Source organism: Puma concolor, chromosome C1, assembly GCF_028749965.1.
Source record: "Puma concolor isolate L17-30 chromosome C1, mPumCon1.1.hap2, whole genome shotgun sequence".
Lineage (NCBI taxonomy): Eukaryota > Metazoa > Chordata > Mammalia > Carnivora > Felidae > Puma > Puma concolor.
In genome coordinates, this window is record NC_141674.1 from 101,048,707 (window position 1) to 101,062,662 (window position 13,956).

The following is a 13,956-nucleotide window of genomic DNA, read 5'->3' on the forward strand; positions in this document are numbered from 1 at the left end:
TCTGTTCCCCTAAGTGTCTTCTCTGATACCCAAACACTTAATGCTGGAGACTGAGGAAGCCTATGTAAGGCAGAGGGGTCCTTCTTCTAGACATTTAGATGGAAAACAAAGGAAATCATTAAGCTACCAAATCATTCTTGAGAGTATATGGCCGTTTTATGTGAACTTGACAAATCATTTAGTGATTGAGGTCAGAAAAATGGTTATCTTTGGAAGTTGGGTATTGATTGTGAGGGCCACATGAGGCAGATTTTTGGAATGCTGGAAATGCATTGTATTTTCATCTTGGTGGTGGATTTGTGGGTGTATACATACGTGAAATTCATCATGTGCACTAATGACTAGTGGGAAAAAAGTGAGAAAAGAGCATTTGAGATGCAGGCTACTGAAGGTACAAGCAAATTACTACAGTATTAGCAGACATGTTCTTGAAAGTGACTGGTGGCCTTCCCCCCATTTATTAACTTTCTGTAACAAAAAATGATTTAATTACACAAGTTACATGTAGTCCAGTAATACATAAGTATGCAAAATAAAAACTGAAGGACTACTTTCTGAGATGTAATTACTCTGCACAGTTGTCTTCTCATACCTTTTCTATGTGTACAGTAATATTCTTTGAAAATACAAATTTTAGCAGTATCAAATTATATTATTCTGAAACTTGTCCTTCCCTTACTTAACAGCATGTAATAGATATCCTTCAATATCTGGTACAGATTGCAGATTCATCTGATTCTGTTTAATGATTGCATGTTCTGTTACATATGTTTGTACTATAATTTATGTAGCTACTTCTCTAGACTTTTGAAGTTATCTTATGTTTGATGAATATAGTGCTCTGATGAAGTGTTTTGTTTCTGTATCTATACTTGTGTGTTTGTGCAAGTATTTGTTACAGGATAATTCCAGAAGTAGAAAGCCTACTTAAATTTTGAAAGCTACTATAAAACTTCCCTCCATTCCCAGCAACTTTGAACCATAACTTTATCCACATTGGGCGCTAACAATTTTTAACATGTTTGCCAGGGTGCCTGGGTGGTTCAGTTGGTAAAGTGTCCGACTCTTGATCTCGGCTCAGGTCATGATCTCACTGTTTGTGAGATCGAGCCCTGCTGTCAGCCCAGAACCTGCTTGGAATTCTCTCTCTCCCTCTCTCTCTGCCCCTTCGCCACTCTCACTTGCTCTCAAAATAAATAAACTTAAAAAAAAAAAAACTTTGAAAAATGTTTGCCAATTAAATCAACAAAATGAAACCTCATTGTTTTAATTTGCTTTTCTCTGGTCACTGATGGAGTTGAACTTCCTTTTTTACGTTAATTATCAATTTGTGTTACTTTTTTTAAATTACTTGTGTGTGCTCGGTAGCAATTGTCCTTATTTAATTATCAGGCTTCTTTGTACAGGGCATTAACCCTTACTTCTGTTCTATGTGTTGCATATATCTGTTCCTATTCTATTTCTTGCCTTACAGATTCATTTATGGTAGCTTGTACCATATATTGCTATAAATCTTTTTCTTTGTGGCTCCTTTGTTTTGCCAAAGAAGATCATTCGCTAAAGAAGGGCAGACATTTTATTATATTTTTTTCTGGTGTACTTACAGTTTTCTGTTTTACTGTTAAGTCATTAATCCACCACAAATTTATATTTATGAGCTACAGGTAAAAACATTAATATGCATTTTCCCCCAAGCAGAAAACCAGTTGTTCCACAAACCACCCAGGGGTCTGTCCTTTCCCCGCGAAAGTAGAAAACCAGTGCTGGTACTCCATGAATGATTGACAGCTCGCAAAAGTGTGCTGTTTTTCTTTTCATGCAGGGAGGATATGTGTTTTTAAACAAAGCTTAAGAATGTAGGGCAGGGCTTGTCAAAAGTCAGGGATAAAAGAGTACGGTTGCCTTGGGAGTTATGATGTTGCCTTGGATAGGATTAAAAGTGCAGGGCATTATTACCAAGGAATTCTTGGACTTATTTTAATCTGCTGTCTATAGAATAGAAATCACCATTAACCACCCTGTGGAAAAAATGGGCTCTTTTTGGTTAACATCAGATTTAGGTATATCTCATATTTAATCTTCTAGCTTGTATAGTTTAAGTCCTTATCATATGAAAGATAATTGTTTTCAGTTCTGGAAAAGCTTGGTTGTGTGACAATGTACAAACTACATGGCCGAAGAAAAAGACTCCTAAATATGTGAAATACCTCATCCAGCAGGAAGAGACTTCTGGAAAATTGGGTACCCACGTAGAGGAGAGTGATGAGAGTATACTTTTGCTCAACTAAATTTGAAGTAGGCTGGAAGTAAGGCTGTCAGTATAATTTTAAATGACTGACCAGTAATAGTCATTATAATTGAGAAAGATTATTGAATTGCCTTCTGTCTTCTCTTTCCTCCACCTTCACCCTTCTCTTTTCCTTTCGTTACAGATCATACGTCAGTTGGCGGGCTGGGAGACAGTTTTTATGAATACTTACTGAAAGCATGGTTGATGTCAGATAAAACAGACCATGAGGCAAGGAAAATGTATGATGATGCTATTGAGGTAATTCTTGTCACAACAGTTACCTGCTTAACATTCTGAATATATGCTTTGTTTCATAGTGACCAGTGAACACCTTACATGCGTTTTATTATATGCCCTCCCTATAGAGTTTTAGAATTTTAATATAAAAATCTTACATTGTTTTCGTTTTGGGGGGAATTTTATTACTTTTTTCTTCTTCTAAATATAATTTTATTGTTGGGGCACCTGGGTGGCTCAGTCGGTTGAGCATCCGACTTCGGTTCAGGTCATGATCTCACAGTCTGTGGGTTCGAACCCCGCTTTGGGCTCTGTGCTGTCAGTTCAGAGCCTGGAGCCTGCTTCAGACTCTGTGTACCCCCCCCCCGCCCCCTCCCCCGCTCAGGCTCTGTCTCTGTCTCTCAAAAATGAATGAATAAACATTAAACATTAATGAATAAACATTAAACAAATTTTTAAATATAATTTATTGTCAAGTTAACATACAGTGTATACAGTGTGCTCTTGGTTTCGGGAGTAGATTCCCATGATTCATTAAAGAAATTGTTGAAGAATTTAGTGTAACATATTTATGTATGGAAACTTAATTACATTTAGTTATTATCTACACAGACTGAAAAAACTTCTGAGGTCACATATACATTTCCATAAACATTTCTTCTTTCAAATGACATTGAACCTACACATGGAAAGCCTTATGGATAAATAGCAAGGGCAAAACACTTATCTAGTACTTTCCACATGCCAGGTGCTGTTGTAACCCCTTTTATGTATATGAAAGCAAATAGTCTTTACTATCATTTTACACATGAGGACCTTACGGCACAAAGAGGTTGAATAATTGCTGACAGTCACATATCTAGTATGTGATGGAGCCTGGAACTGAACAGTCTGGCTCCAGGGCCTGTGCTTTTAACCACTTGACTTTCATATTTATGTAACCTTTTACCACAGTGTTGTGACAGCTTAAAATTGGAACAGGTTTCAGTCTTGGAAGCACTTGTATGCAATATTACCAAGCAAAAACTGTGAGATAGAGAAGTGTGTTAACCACTTAAGTTATTTGCTTTCTGATCCACTATAACCCCATAGCCCTTTAGTGATTTTAATCAGTTTTTAAAGTTACATGTAAACATTTCTTTTAATTTGTTACTCATTTATTTTTAATGAAGTATTGTCTACACATTATGTGTCATTAATTTTCAGGTATAAAACAGTGATTTGACAAGTCGGTACATAATGCTATGCTCACCATTGACTTTTATCCCTTTTATGCTCACCATTGACTTTTATCGCTCCTTTTATCCCTGTGACTTACTCATTCCATGACTGGAAGCCTATATCTGACTCTTCTTCACCCATTTTGCCCATCCTTCTCTCCCCTTATTCCTGATATTCTTGAGTTTTGTTTTTTCTCCTTTTTTTTTTTGGATCAAAGCTGTTTGTGATTTTCAAAGAGACACATTTAGGCTTTGTTGATTGTATATCTATTTCATATATATTAACACTATTCAGAGTTACAGTTGTTTTGTTTTTAAAGTAAAGCAAAAATCTTATCCTTTTTATATCCTTACTTTTTAGGGAACTAATTTCCTGTAGTTGTTTAACTCAGAGGAGTGAAACTAATACTTGGCATATAGTGTTCTTTCCATTGTGGGCAGTCAATAAATGTTTCTTGAGGAGGCATTTATTGGTGCCTTACATGTAGAAAACGTGCTAGATGCCACAAGGCTCACAAAGATAAAAAACATTGTCCTTGCACTCGAAAAACTAACCTTTTCTTTTGTGCCTCAGTGTACTGTGGTTAAAAGAACAACAAAAACTTGTAAATCAAGCATTTATTGACTGTAAGCTACACTTAACAGGCCTTGTGAAGTATAGCATGATGAATAAGGCATACTCCTTATAGTTCTGAAACAAACCTCATCATTATAAAGAATACACAATAGATTTTTCCAAAGCTGTTATTGAACTTGTCAGAGAACAGTCTACAAACATGTGGGTTAATTCTTTTATTCCTCTTTATTGTCAGGAAAGTATATTTTCTAATCAGATGTAATACTTTTTACCTTTTCACCAAAGAGAACTGAATTTATGAAGTTATACTTTTCCCTAGAAGTATCACTAAAGGTAGAAAATTAATTTATAGCCCCATTTAGCAAAGTCTGAGAACATAGTCCAAAGGAACAAAGCTCTTAGAAATCTCATTTTTATAATGTTTATTTATTTTTGAGAGAGAGACCAGACAGGGAACGAGCAGGGGAGGGGCAGAGAGAGAGACACACACACAAAATCCGGAGCAGATTCCAGGCTCTGAGCTGTGAGCACAAAGCCCAACACGGGGCTTGAACCCACGAATCATGAGATCATGACCTGAGCTCAAGTCAGGCACCCAACCGACTGAACTACCTAGGTGCCCCCAAAATCCCATTTTTAAAGTTAAATGTGATTGTTGGACTCTATTTTATGTTACATTCAAGTTTAATACAAAATATTTTTCTTGCCATCCCTACATCTTGTGAGTAAAATTGACATTCCAGTAGGATGGACTGTGTTTGTCACTTGGTCTCTCATAGCCATGGCACACCACCCAAAATAAGTGCCTAAGTTGGCAAAGTAAGGGGCTACGGAGTTAAGTTTGAACCTTTAACTAGTTTTGTAAGCTTTATAACTTATAAGATGCCTCATCTACTAGTACCTTCTTAAAGTACTTTGACAAGAGGTATAGTTATATGGAAAAGGAGAAACCATTTTAACTGTCAAAATCGTATTTTTAGATTAACTTAGATATTCTTCGTCTTCAGTTTTATTGTATGAAATAGAAAATAAGTTGGTAGAGTCTTTTGGGTTAAACTTGTTATATAACTATATTAATTTATTTCTATTCATGATCTCAGTTGATTATTATGAATTCCATTTAGCTCAAGAAGAAAAAAACCTATAATACAGGTGGTGTGTTGAAAGGTAGTCTTTAGGCCAGTCTTCCCTCTTCCACCTTGTCTTTGTCGTAGTAGTGATGGGGTATTTGTTCAAGATTATATGCAACTTGTTTACTCTCCAAAACTTACTTACTATAAATTAACTCTTCTGGCTTGGGAAAGTTACCAGTTTGTAGAATGTCCTATTACCAAGGTTTTATGATAAGTAGAAGGATGTAGTAACACTAACACTTTGCTTCTAAAATTTTAACTATCTTCTCTTTCTCGTAGGCTATAGAGAAACATCTTATTAAGAAGTCCCGAGGAGGTCTCACCTTTATTGGAGAGTGGAAAAATGGGCACTTAGAAAAGAAGATGGGGCATTTGGCCTGTTTTGCTGGGGGAATGTTTGCACTAGGAGCAGATGGTTCCAGAATGGATAAAGCTGGTCATTATTTAGAGCTAGGGGCAGAAATTGCACGTACATGTCATGAGTCATATGACAGAACTGGTAAGAGTATTAATAACACTAATTACTTAGACTAAAATAACCTCTAAGTTAAAAATCTGTCCAGAAATTAGGAGGAAAATATATGGGCAGTTTTCGCTTTAAAATAGGTTATTCTAACACAGTAAATCATTTTCTTAAGATCTTGAATTTTTAATTCTGGAAATGTATTCCTGAATCATTTTTTTCAATTCTGAATTCTACTACTGACTTTGTTAATAAAGATTTTGAAGAAATTGTTTTAGTGACAAGAGGTGGGGATGACAAATGACATTTGGGGATGTATGGGATTACATTATTTAGTATAGTAAGAATCCATTTTAGCCATTCATTTCAGCTTCTGTAGGACTAGTTACTTAAAAGAACACAAAACCTGATTTAGATTACTGGCTTGTCTATACTCTTGTGAAAATAAGAGTGACCAAAAGATAATAGTAGTTATTTGAATGTATAATTGTTATCTAGGTATCTAGTAGTCTCTTAGTTTACCAGTAATTTTAGAGTTGATTGTGCGTTTAACTAAAAAGATCCTCTGTATTGCTTTAGGCACATATGTAATATTTTGGGGCTTCAGTGTCCTTACCTGAAAAATGAGTTGGTTTTCAGTGGTGAAAAAAATTGGTTCTTGGGGGTGAAAAAAAATCTTTTTTTTCTTTTTTTGTATATAGTCATAGATACAGTCATTTATATACAGTCATAGATAAACAGTGTATATTTATTATTAAAATTTCACAGAGAGAGAAGACAATTAGGTTTTTTATGTATTTTTTTATTAAAAAAAGAGAACATGAGCAGGAGAGGGGCAGAGAGAGAAGGAGACTCAGATTCCAAAGTAGGCTCCAGGCTCTGAGCTGTCACCACAGATCCCGCTAAGGGGCTCAAACTCACAAACCATGAGATTGTAACCTGAGCCAAAGTCCGACGTTTAACAGACTGAGCCACCCAGGCGCCCCAACGATTAGGTTTTTAAACATCCTGAAAAAGGACTGAGAAATACTGAAGTAGACCTTCCAAGATTTTTTTCTGGTTTTAAAAATGTGTTTCTATATGAAATAATGGACAATGAGTTCCCAGAAAAAGTAAACATTAGTAATTTCTATTTGTGATTTCAGAAATTGAATTGTTGCTTTTATTAAATAACTAAATTTCCATCTTAGGGTTGCTGTGCCAGCAGGTACCATGACACAGGTGTGACTGGCTTAAAATTTATCCTAGTTCATTTTAGTTCAGGTTAGTTCAGGTTGTTTTTATATAATGAGGAATTGAACTTATGGTGAAATTGACCCTTCAGTTCTCTCACTAAGTAAGGCAGGGATTCCATTTCTTGACAAACTACAACTAAGTCAAAAGGACATTGAAGTAGAAGTTATTTTAGGGTGGTTTAGTGTTGGTATGTAGTATGTAGAAAGTCAGTGATCTAAGTTATAAGTAGAAGCTAAATTATATTATGTTAATAATATAGAGTATCAAATATATATTTAAAATGCAGCTAAAATTAGTAAAACATTGAGGACCACTATGGCTATTCAGTGTATGTGCTAGGACCCATGATAATAAGACTTATTATGCAGGTCTTGGCCACAAATCCACTAATAGATATAAAACAGTAGGATTTCATACAGACGTATTAAAAATGTGATATGCTGTAGTTAGTATAATTAATCATTCACTCCATTAAACATGGAGCACCTATTATGTGCCAAGCATTATGCTAGATGCTTACAGGTGGAATTGTGAATAAGACCTGTCCCTTGCCTTTGAGAAATCCATAGAATACCAGAGTTATGAGAGGATTCCCTGACTTTCACATTTTGTAATGACATTGCTGATGCTGATATGAAATACTGTGATATTATAGAAAGAAAATGTGGCCTAGGATTCAAAAATCCCATGTTCCACTATTTATTATCTATGAACCTTAGGCAAGTCATTTAACCTGCCTAAGTCTCAGGTGCTCCATCTGCAAAACAATGTGATAACAATACCTATCCTGTCTTCCTCAGAATGCTGTTGTGAGTATAAATGAAATTTTAAACCATCCAGTCTATTGTTGTTGCTGTCATACTTGTTCTGATTGTCATTGTCACATTGTAAGTCAATGAACCTGTGGCCCTCTTTGCCATGGTATGCCCAAAAAGATTACTCTTTGATTTGTGTCCTGTATTTTCAAATCTTTCACTGTTTTTACTCATCTTTAATCTCAGTTTAGATCCTTGAATTAAAAGGCAAGATTCTAGTGTTGCTTCCTTCCCACTTGGTTATTATATCTTACGTGTTTTGGTATAGCTGTGCTGTATTTTTGGCCACCTTGTTTAAAAATACCTGTTCACTTCTTAGCAGTTATTTCAGCTAAATTCACACAATAATTACTTTGGAATTTCACTTTCATTTGTTGTTGGAATTAGAATTAATGTTAATTCAAAGTTTGGTAATCTTTATATATTCTGCCTTATTGATGAGCATGGCCTGCAGCTTAATAATTTAGCTGGGTTTGTAGGAAACATTTCTCAGTCTGTTTGTGAAACTGAGCAGTAACTTAGCTTAGTTTCAGACAACATTGTTTTAGCTTATTCTGAAGTATAATGCAGAATTGGTGCCAAACAAGATGGTAGACTTCCAAAACATAGTACTATTCTTTCTTTTTCTAGGTTTCTAGATTAAAAAAAAAAAAAAACTACTGAACATCAATAAAATGACTTTTATTTAATTTACTTCTTATGGAAGTTGTTGGGTAAGATCTTCCCTAGACCACGTACTATCACATCTGGGGGAAATTTTAATATTTAGATACATTTAACGTATCCAATGGAAATGAGATCCATTGGACATGAGTTTTAGACATACTTTGTTTCTTCAACTATTTTTTTCCTTGGAAGTTAATAGGAGGGAAATAGTTTAAGTTCTTCCCTTATTATTAACTTACTCAAACTGTAGTCAAATTGCCTGTCCCAGAATATTCCTTATTATGCTTTTTTATTTTTTCTTGTATTTATTTTGTTGACCTGAGTATGCTTATTTTTCCTGAGATCTCTACAGATTCTACATATCTGGAAGAATCTTATGACTTGCAGACTAATCTATGCCTTCTTTAAATGTACTCTTTAGTGTCTTACTGTTGACCTTTGTCATATTTGACATTTTACTTTAATTTTTTTTATTTGTGCATATCTCTTTCCTTTGCCTACATTAGATGATTTTTGCATCCTCTTAGAGTTCTTTTTGTATCCCAGCACTAAATTATTTATGGTTTCAACTCAGTTTTTACTTGTTGGAAATGAAGTATCAAGTGTAAGTGGGAAATTAAAGGTAGAAAATAGAAATTAAATGCAAGATAGATTGTTAGGAAATTATTTTTTACGTTTCTTAAAACAGCACTAAGAAATGATGCCTTAGAAACATGAAAACCAGCGATTTGACCAGAGTAATGGATGTAATGTGTGTATAATTTGGGCTTGTACATTTTTATTTGCCAGCTCCTCACAAAACAGATATGTTCTCTCTCTGGTGTGCTTTATTTGTGAATTTATGAATGACCAATAAGTGAGACATAATTTTTAGTGAGAAGTTAAAAATATTAGTTCCATGCAGCCAATTTCTACTTCAAATTCAGGCAATATTATCATTACAGAAGTTATCTAATTTAAAGTTAGCCTTAAGATTAACATTTAAAAATTCCATATAATCAGTTCTTAGCATTCAGTCTTTGAGAAAGGAAAGACATAAGAAATTCAGATCAAATGACTTCCTGTACTTGTATTAGATTGGCATCATTAGGATGTTTGACTTTTATAGTCATTTTAAAAGCATTTATTAAAATGCCAAATCATATTTGATCGTATGCTGACCTTGTCAATAAGCTGGCTAGAAGTTCTCTAACAAAAAAATACTGAGGATTTGTTGGTTAATCCTAATCTCAGATCCCATTGAGGAGCTGGTCAAACCTTTATGTGCACACAGAGTTTTGCATACAATTTCAGAGGCTTCTCAGCACAACACAACACAACACAATGTCTTCTTCTTTCAGAGCCCGCCAGAGATAGAATTCATGACCTTCAGGTTGAAGTCCTGTGCTTGAGTTCTACTTTAGTTCTCTAAGACTTAGCAATACACTTTTCTGGATCACATGTTTTGCTTTCAGTAGAATTATCTACCATTGGTACAATGTTTTTTGGTTTTGTGTTTTCTCTTGGGAGTGGTAGATGGTGAGAAAGACTGTTTTTCACAATTGTATGTGATTATTTAGAGCTTACGTTGTCTCCCTTGTAAGGCTGAAATTTGGCCACAGCAACACATGTCATGACAGCAACTATGGCATGATTCTGTTTATGGTCTACCAGCATTATCATTCTTATTTTACCTTTTCTTTTCTGAGAAAATATAAAAATTTCCAACATTTTTTGAAAGATTAGGGACCTTGAAACTGTTTGCCACCAATAAACGGAAAGAATGACCGCTGAGAGTGGTAATTGTGTGTGACTCCAGCATCCCAATGGAAGATGACTTTATATTGGCCAAAGTTAGGGTGCTAGGCGTAATTAGAAAGAGGTGATTAAAAAGACTTTCATGTAGTTCTATATTCTAGCCTGAGTGGAAATCATATCATTCACAGAATAGTATGTAGCGTTGAAATATATGTGTAATGGCGCTATTTTATTCAAACTGATAAATGAGCACCACAGGTAAAATTCTTGGTGATTGGCAATTTGAATCTCTTTCTTGCTATATATACAGAGGCTATAGGATAAAAGAGTTTATTTTTAAAACTGGTTTAAGTTTTAAAACATATCGCATTTTGTATACTATAGTATGCTTGAAGAGTATATAACTTATATCTAAATCTAATTCAAGATCTGAGCTCTACAGTGTTTTCCTATATATGTGTGTTATATTAAAAGGACTTTAAAATTGTCTTGACTTTTAAAAAAATAGTTCTGTACAATACAATTATCTGTCTCATTTTATTTTGGAACAAAACAGATTATGTAATGTGCTTACATCTAGCTTTGCATTTGTTTCCAGAGGATTACTAGACTTGTCAGTATAGTTAGATTCAGCAGTATGTTGATGAACGTTATGTATGAGAAATACTTCGTGTCAGGATAGTAGGAATATTTGTAAGTCTATTACAAGAAAACCAAATGTAGATCTTTTAAAGTCACTGGTTTTGCAAAACAGCAAGAATAAAAATAAAACAAAATGGAACTAACTTTACATTATACCCCATGTTTTGGGGGGAGAAAGAAGCTCTAGTGAACAAACACAAGTGGCTTATTGTGCTCATTTGTTTCTTTGGTCACGTTACAGCATTAAAGCTGGGTCCTGAGTCGTTCAAGTTTGATGGTGCAGTAGAGGCTGTGGCCGTCCGGCAGGCTGAAAAGTATTACATCCTCCGTCCAGAAGTAATTGAAACCTATTGGTACCTATGGCGATTCACTCACGATCCAAGATACAGGCAGTGGGGCTGGGAAGCAGCACTGGTAAATAAGCCAATATTTCATTTTATATGCGTGAGCGCTAAATCAAGCTTTCCCATCGTGCCATCCGTGTTGCCTCATGTTCGGTAACCATAGTGCTCCTGCCAATTATGTGATGGAAAAACTCTGTGACTCGATTTCTAAGTTTCTTAAGCAATAGAAGGAAAATCCGATTTAGTTCTTGAATAAAACTATTTTCCTATGGGTGTGCACTCATTCTTCTTCTTGAATAACTATAAAGTGTCATTTAAAAGGCATTGTGAGTTTCAGTATGATTCTATAGTTTCTGTACTTGACAATTAATGCTTAACCCTAGGGGGAGAAAAAAAAATCGTAAAATTGCCCAGACTTACAATTACCTGGGTAGATTACCCTGTATTCGCTTGTGTTCCAGGTAATTTCTTAGTAACCACCAAATGAAGAATCAGTGAATTGTTAAAATTTTTCTAGGTTGAAAGACTTTATTTACTTATCTATTTATGAGAAAATTTTAATGGTTAGTAAGTAAAGGAAGCAAGCAGTTTATTCCTAAAAGACTAGCCTTTCAGAGAACAAGGTGGCTGTCAGTACCTGGGGAGGAAGAAAAATATTAGTCTTCTCATGAAAGTATAGCTTATTCCCAGGAGTGAGGGAGCATTTATTGTCTGAGATATGCTAATTGTGATAAATAGCACTAATTATGATGAATGTGCAGCCTAGATGACATTGTAGGTGAGATAAGTAGTGTCAGTAACTTGCTCAAGTAAGAATGGGCAAGATAGGTTTTCTGGCAGAACGTAGACCAGTTTATGTAAAAAGAAGGTTTCACAGTGGCCACCAGAGGGAGTGAAGTTTGGAGCCGTTATGTAGATGGTCTTACATGCCAGATCAAGGGATGTGTCCTTTACCCAGTGGTTCAGGAATAACACACACACACGCGCGCGCGCACTCACTCACAACCAGACACCTCTCCCAGTTACTACATAAGTGTTTCTCGTACAGGAGGTGGAGATAGAAAGTCCTTTGCCTGTCTAAACAGCCTGTCAGATCTTTTTCCTCACCATGGCCTGCCCACCAAGACCAACTAACTGGAAGTGTCCATTCTAGGATTACTAAACGTTTTTTAAAGAGAAAGGAGCCACTAAAGGCTATTTAGTGGGGAGTGACCGAACAAAGGCTCTGATTATAAGCTGCAAATTGCTGGATTTGGGAGACCGCTGCCAGTGATCTAGGAGCAGTGTGATAAAGACTTGCACTACAGTGAGGGCACTTCTGTGTCATTTGTCATTCAGACCTGGATAGTCTTTGCGGAGTTTAACAAAAAGAACATTAGCGGAGACAGGTGGTTACATTGAACGGGAAGGGATGCTGCATTTGTTGATGCTGCTTTTCACTGGCCTCTTACTTCCAGAATTCCAGACAGGATCATAACTGCTGGTGAAATTCTCTTTACAGAGTCCTGCCACAGTTGGGAAGATAACCAACTGTTGTCACAGTGGTTCGAGAATAGGACACACACACTTGTGGGATAGCAGTGGCTTACTAATGCTCATGTACATTAAGCAATATTGTATATGCGAGAAATAGGTAAAGCAACCCTGCGATGTCTGACTTGAATGTCTCCTAATATTTAATGATTCTTATTCAGAGGAATAAGAAAGATTTATCTGAATCACGTGGGGCAGCAGAGTGGGGGGTGGTGGCAGAAACCTGTCCACTCAGTGAGAAACACTATAGGATAATCTATCCTTTTCTTAAGGTTCTTTTTTCCTGTGCACCTTCTTAAAGTATGGCCCTACTCTGTCTATTAAAAAGAGGTTTCACGAGCTCAGGCTTTAACCTAAGTCTGTCGAATGACAGGAGTTAGAATGTTGTTTTTACAGTCTAGATAGACACACAAACTCCAAATATAGAGAACAAGAACTGAAATAATTATACTTTAAATTCAAGGTTCAGAAGTATGCCATGATGCAGAAAAGGGGGGCAAGGACAAAAGAGGATGAGTCACCTCTTAAATAGAAGTTGCTTTCTTCCCTATCACTGGCCTCCCTGTTGGGTATGAAGAAGGTAAAGGGAAGACAGGCTGAGACTGAAGAATGGTATCTCGTATGTCTTCTGTAGGCCTTAGCTATTCCAGTCACGTCTTCAAACTTCCAAACTTGAATATATTTGCATGAAAACTTGCCTCCAAGAAATGACTCTAAATGGCTTAAAGATTAGTCATGCCTCCCTGCTACTTTCTCAGTATCCTTAAACTGCTCTGATAGTTTTCTGGTGGTAAAGACACATGATCATTGCGCAGAATGTGGCATTTAAAAACTCTTGAATTCAAAATACATTTAAAATATTTAGATAGAAAAAAGCCCCAAACTGTTTGGTAAGAAGACTTTTAAAACCCAGCTGTAATTAAAATGGAATTATATAAAAACGAACAGCTTGATTAAATAAAAACTTTCAGTGTTAATTAGCTTTTCATTAGAAAGGAGAGAGACCAGAAGAATAAGAAAATTAGCAAGACTAGGAACAAAAAGCCATGGCAGTAATGATTAA

General features: G+C 35.7%; 1 protein-coding gene across 2 annotated transcripts in view; it reads left to right on the top strand.

Moving 5' to 3' along the window:
* The window catches only part of MAN1A2 (mannosidase alpha class 1A member 2), a 175,520-nt gene that overhangs the window by 131,176 nt on the left and 30,388 nt on the right, over positions 1-13,956 (top strand). For both annotated transcript variants that reach the window (XM_086717938.1, XM_025934471.2), the window contains exons 9-11: positions 2,433-2,548; positions 5,737-5,956; positions 11,258-11,430. In XM_086717938.1, the coding sequence (XP_086574064.1) occupies positions 2,433-2,548; positions 5,737-5,956; positions 11,258-11,430 (509 nt within the window). The remainder of the gene's footprint in view (positions 1-2,432; positions 2,549-5,736; positions 5,957-11,257; positions 11,431-13,956) is intronic.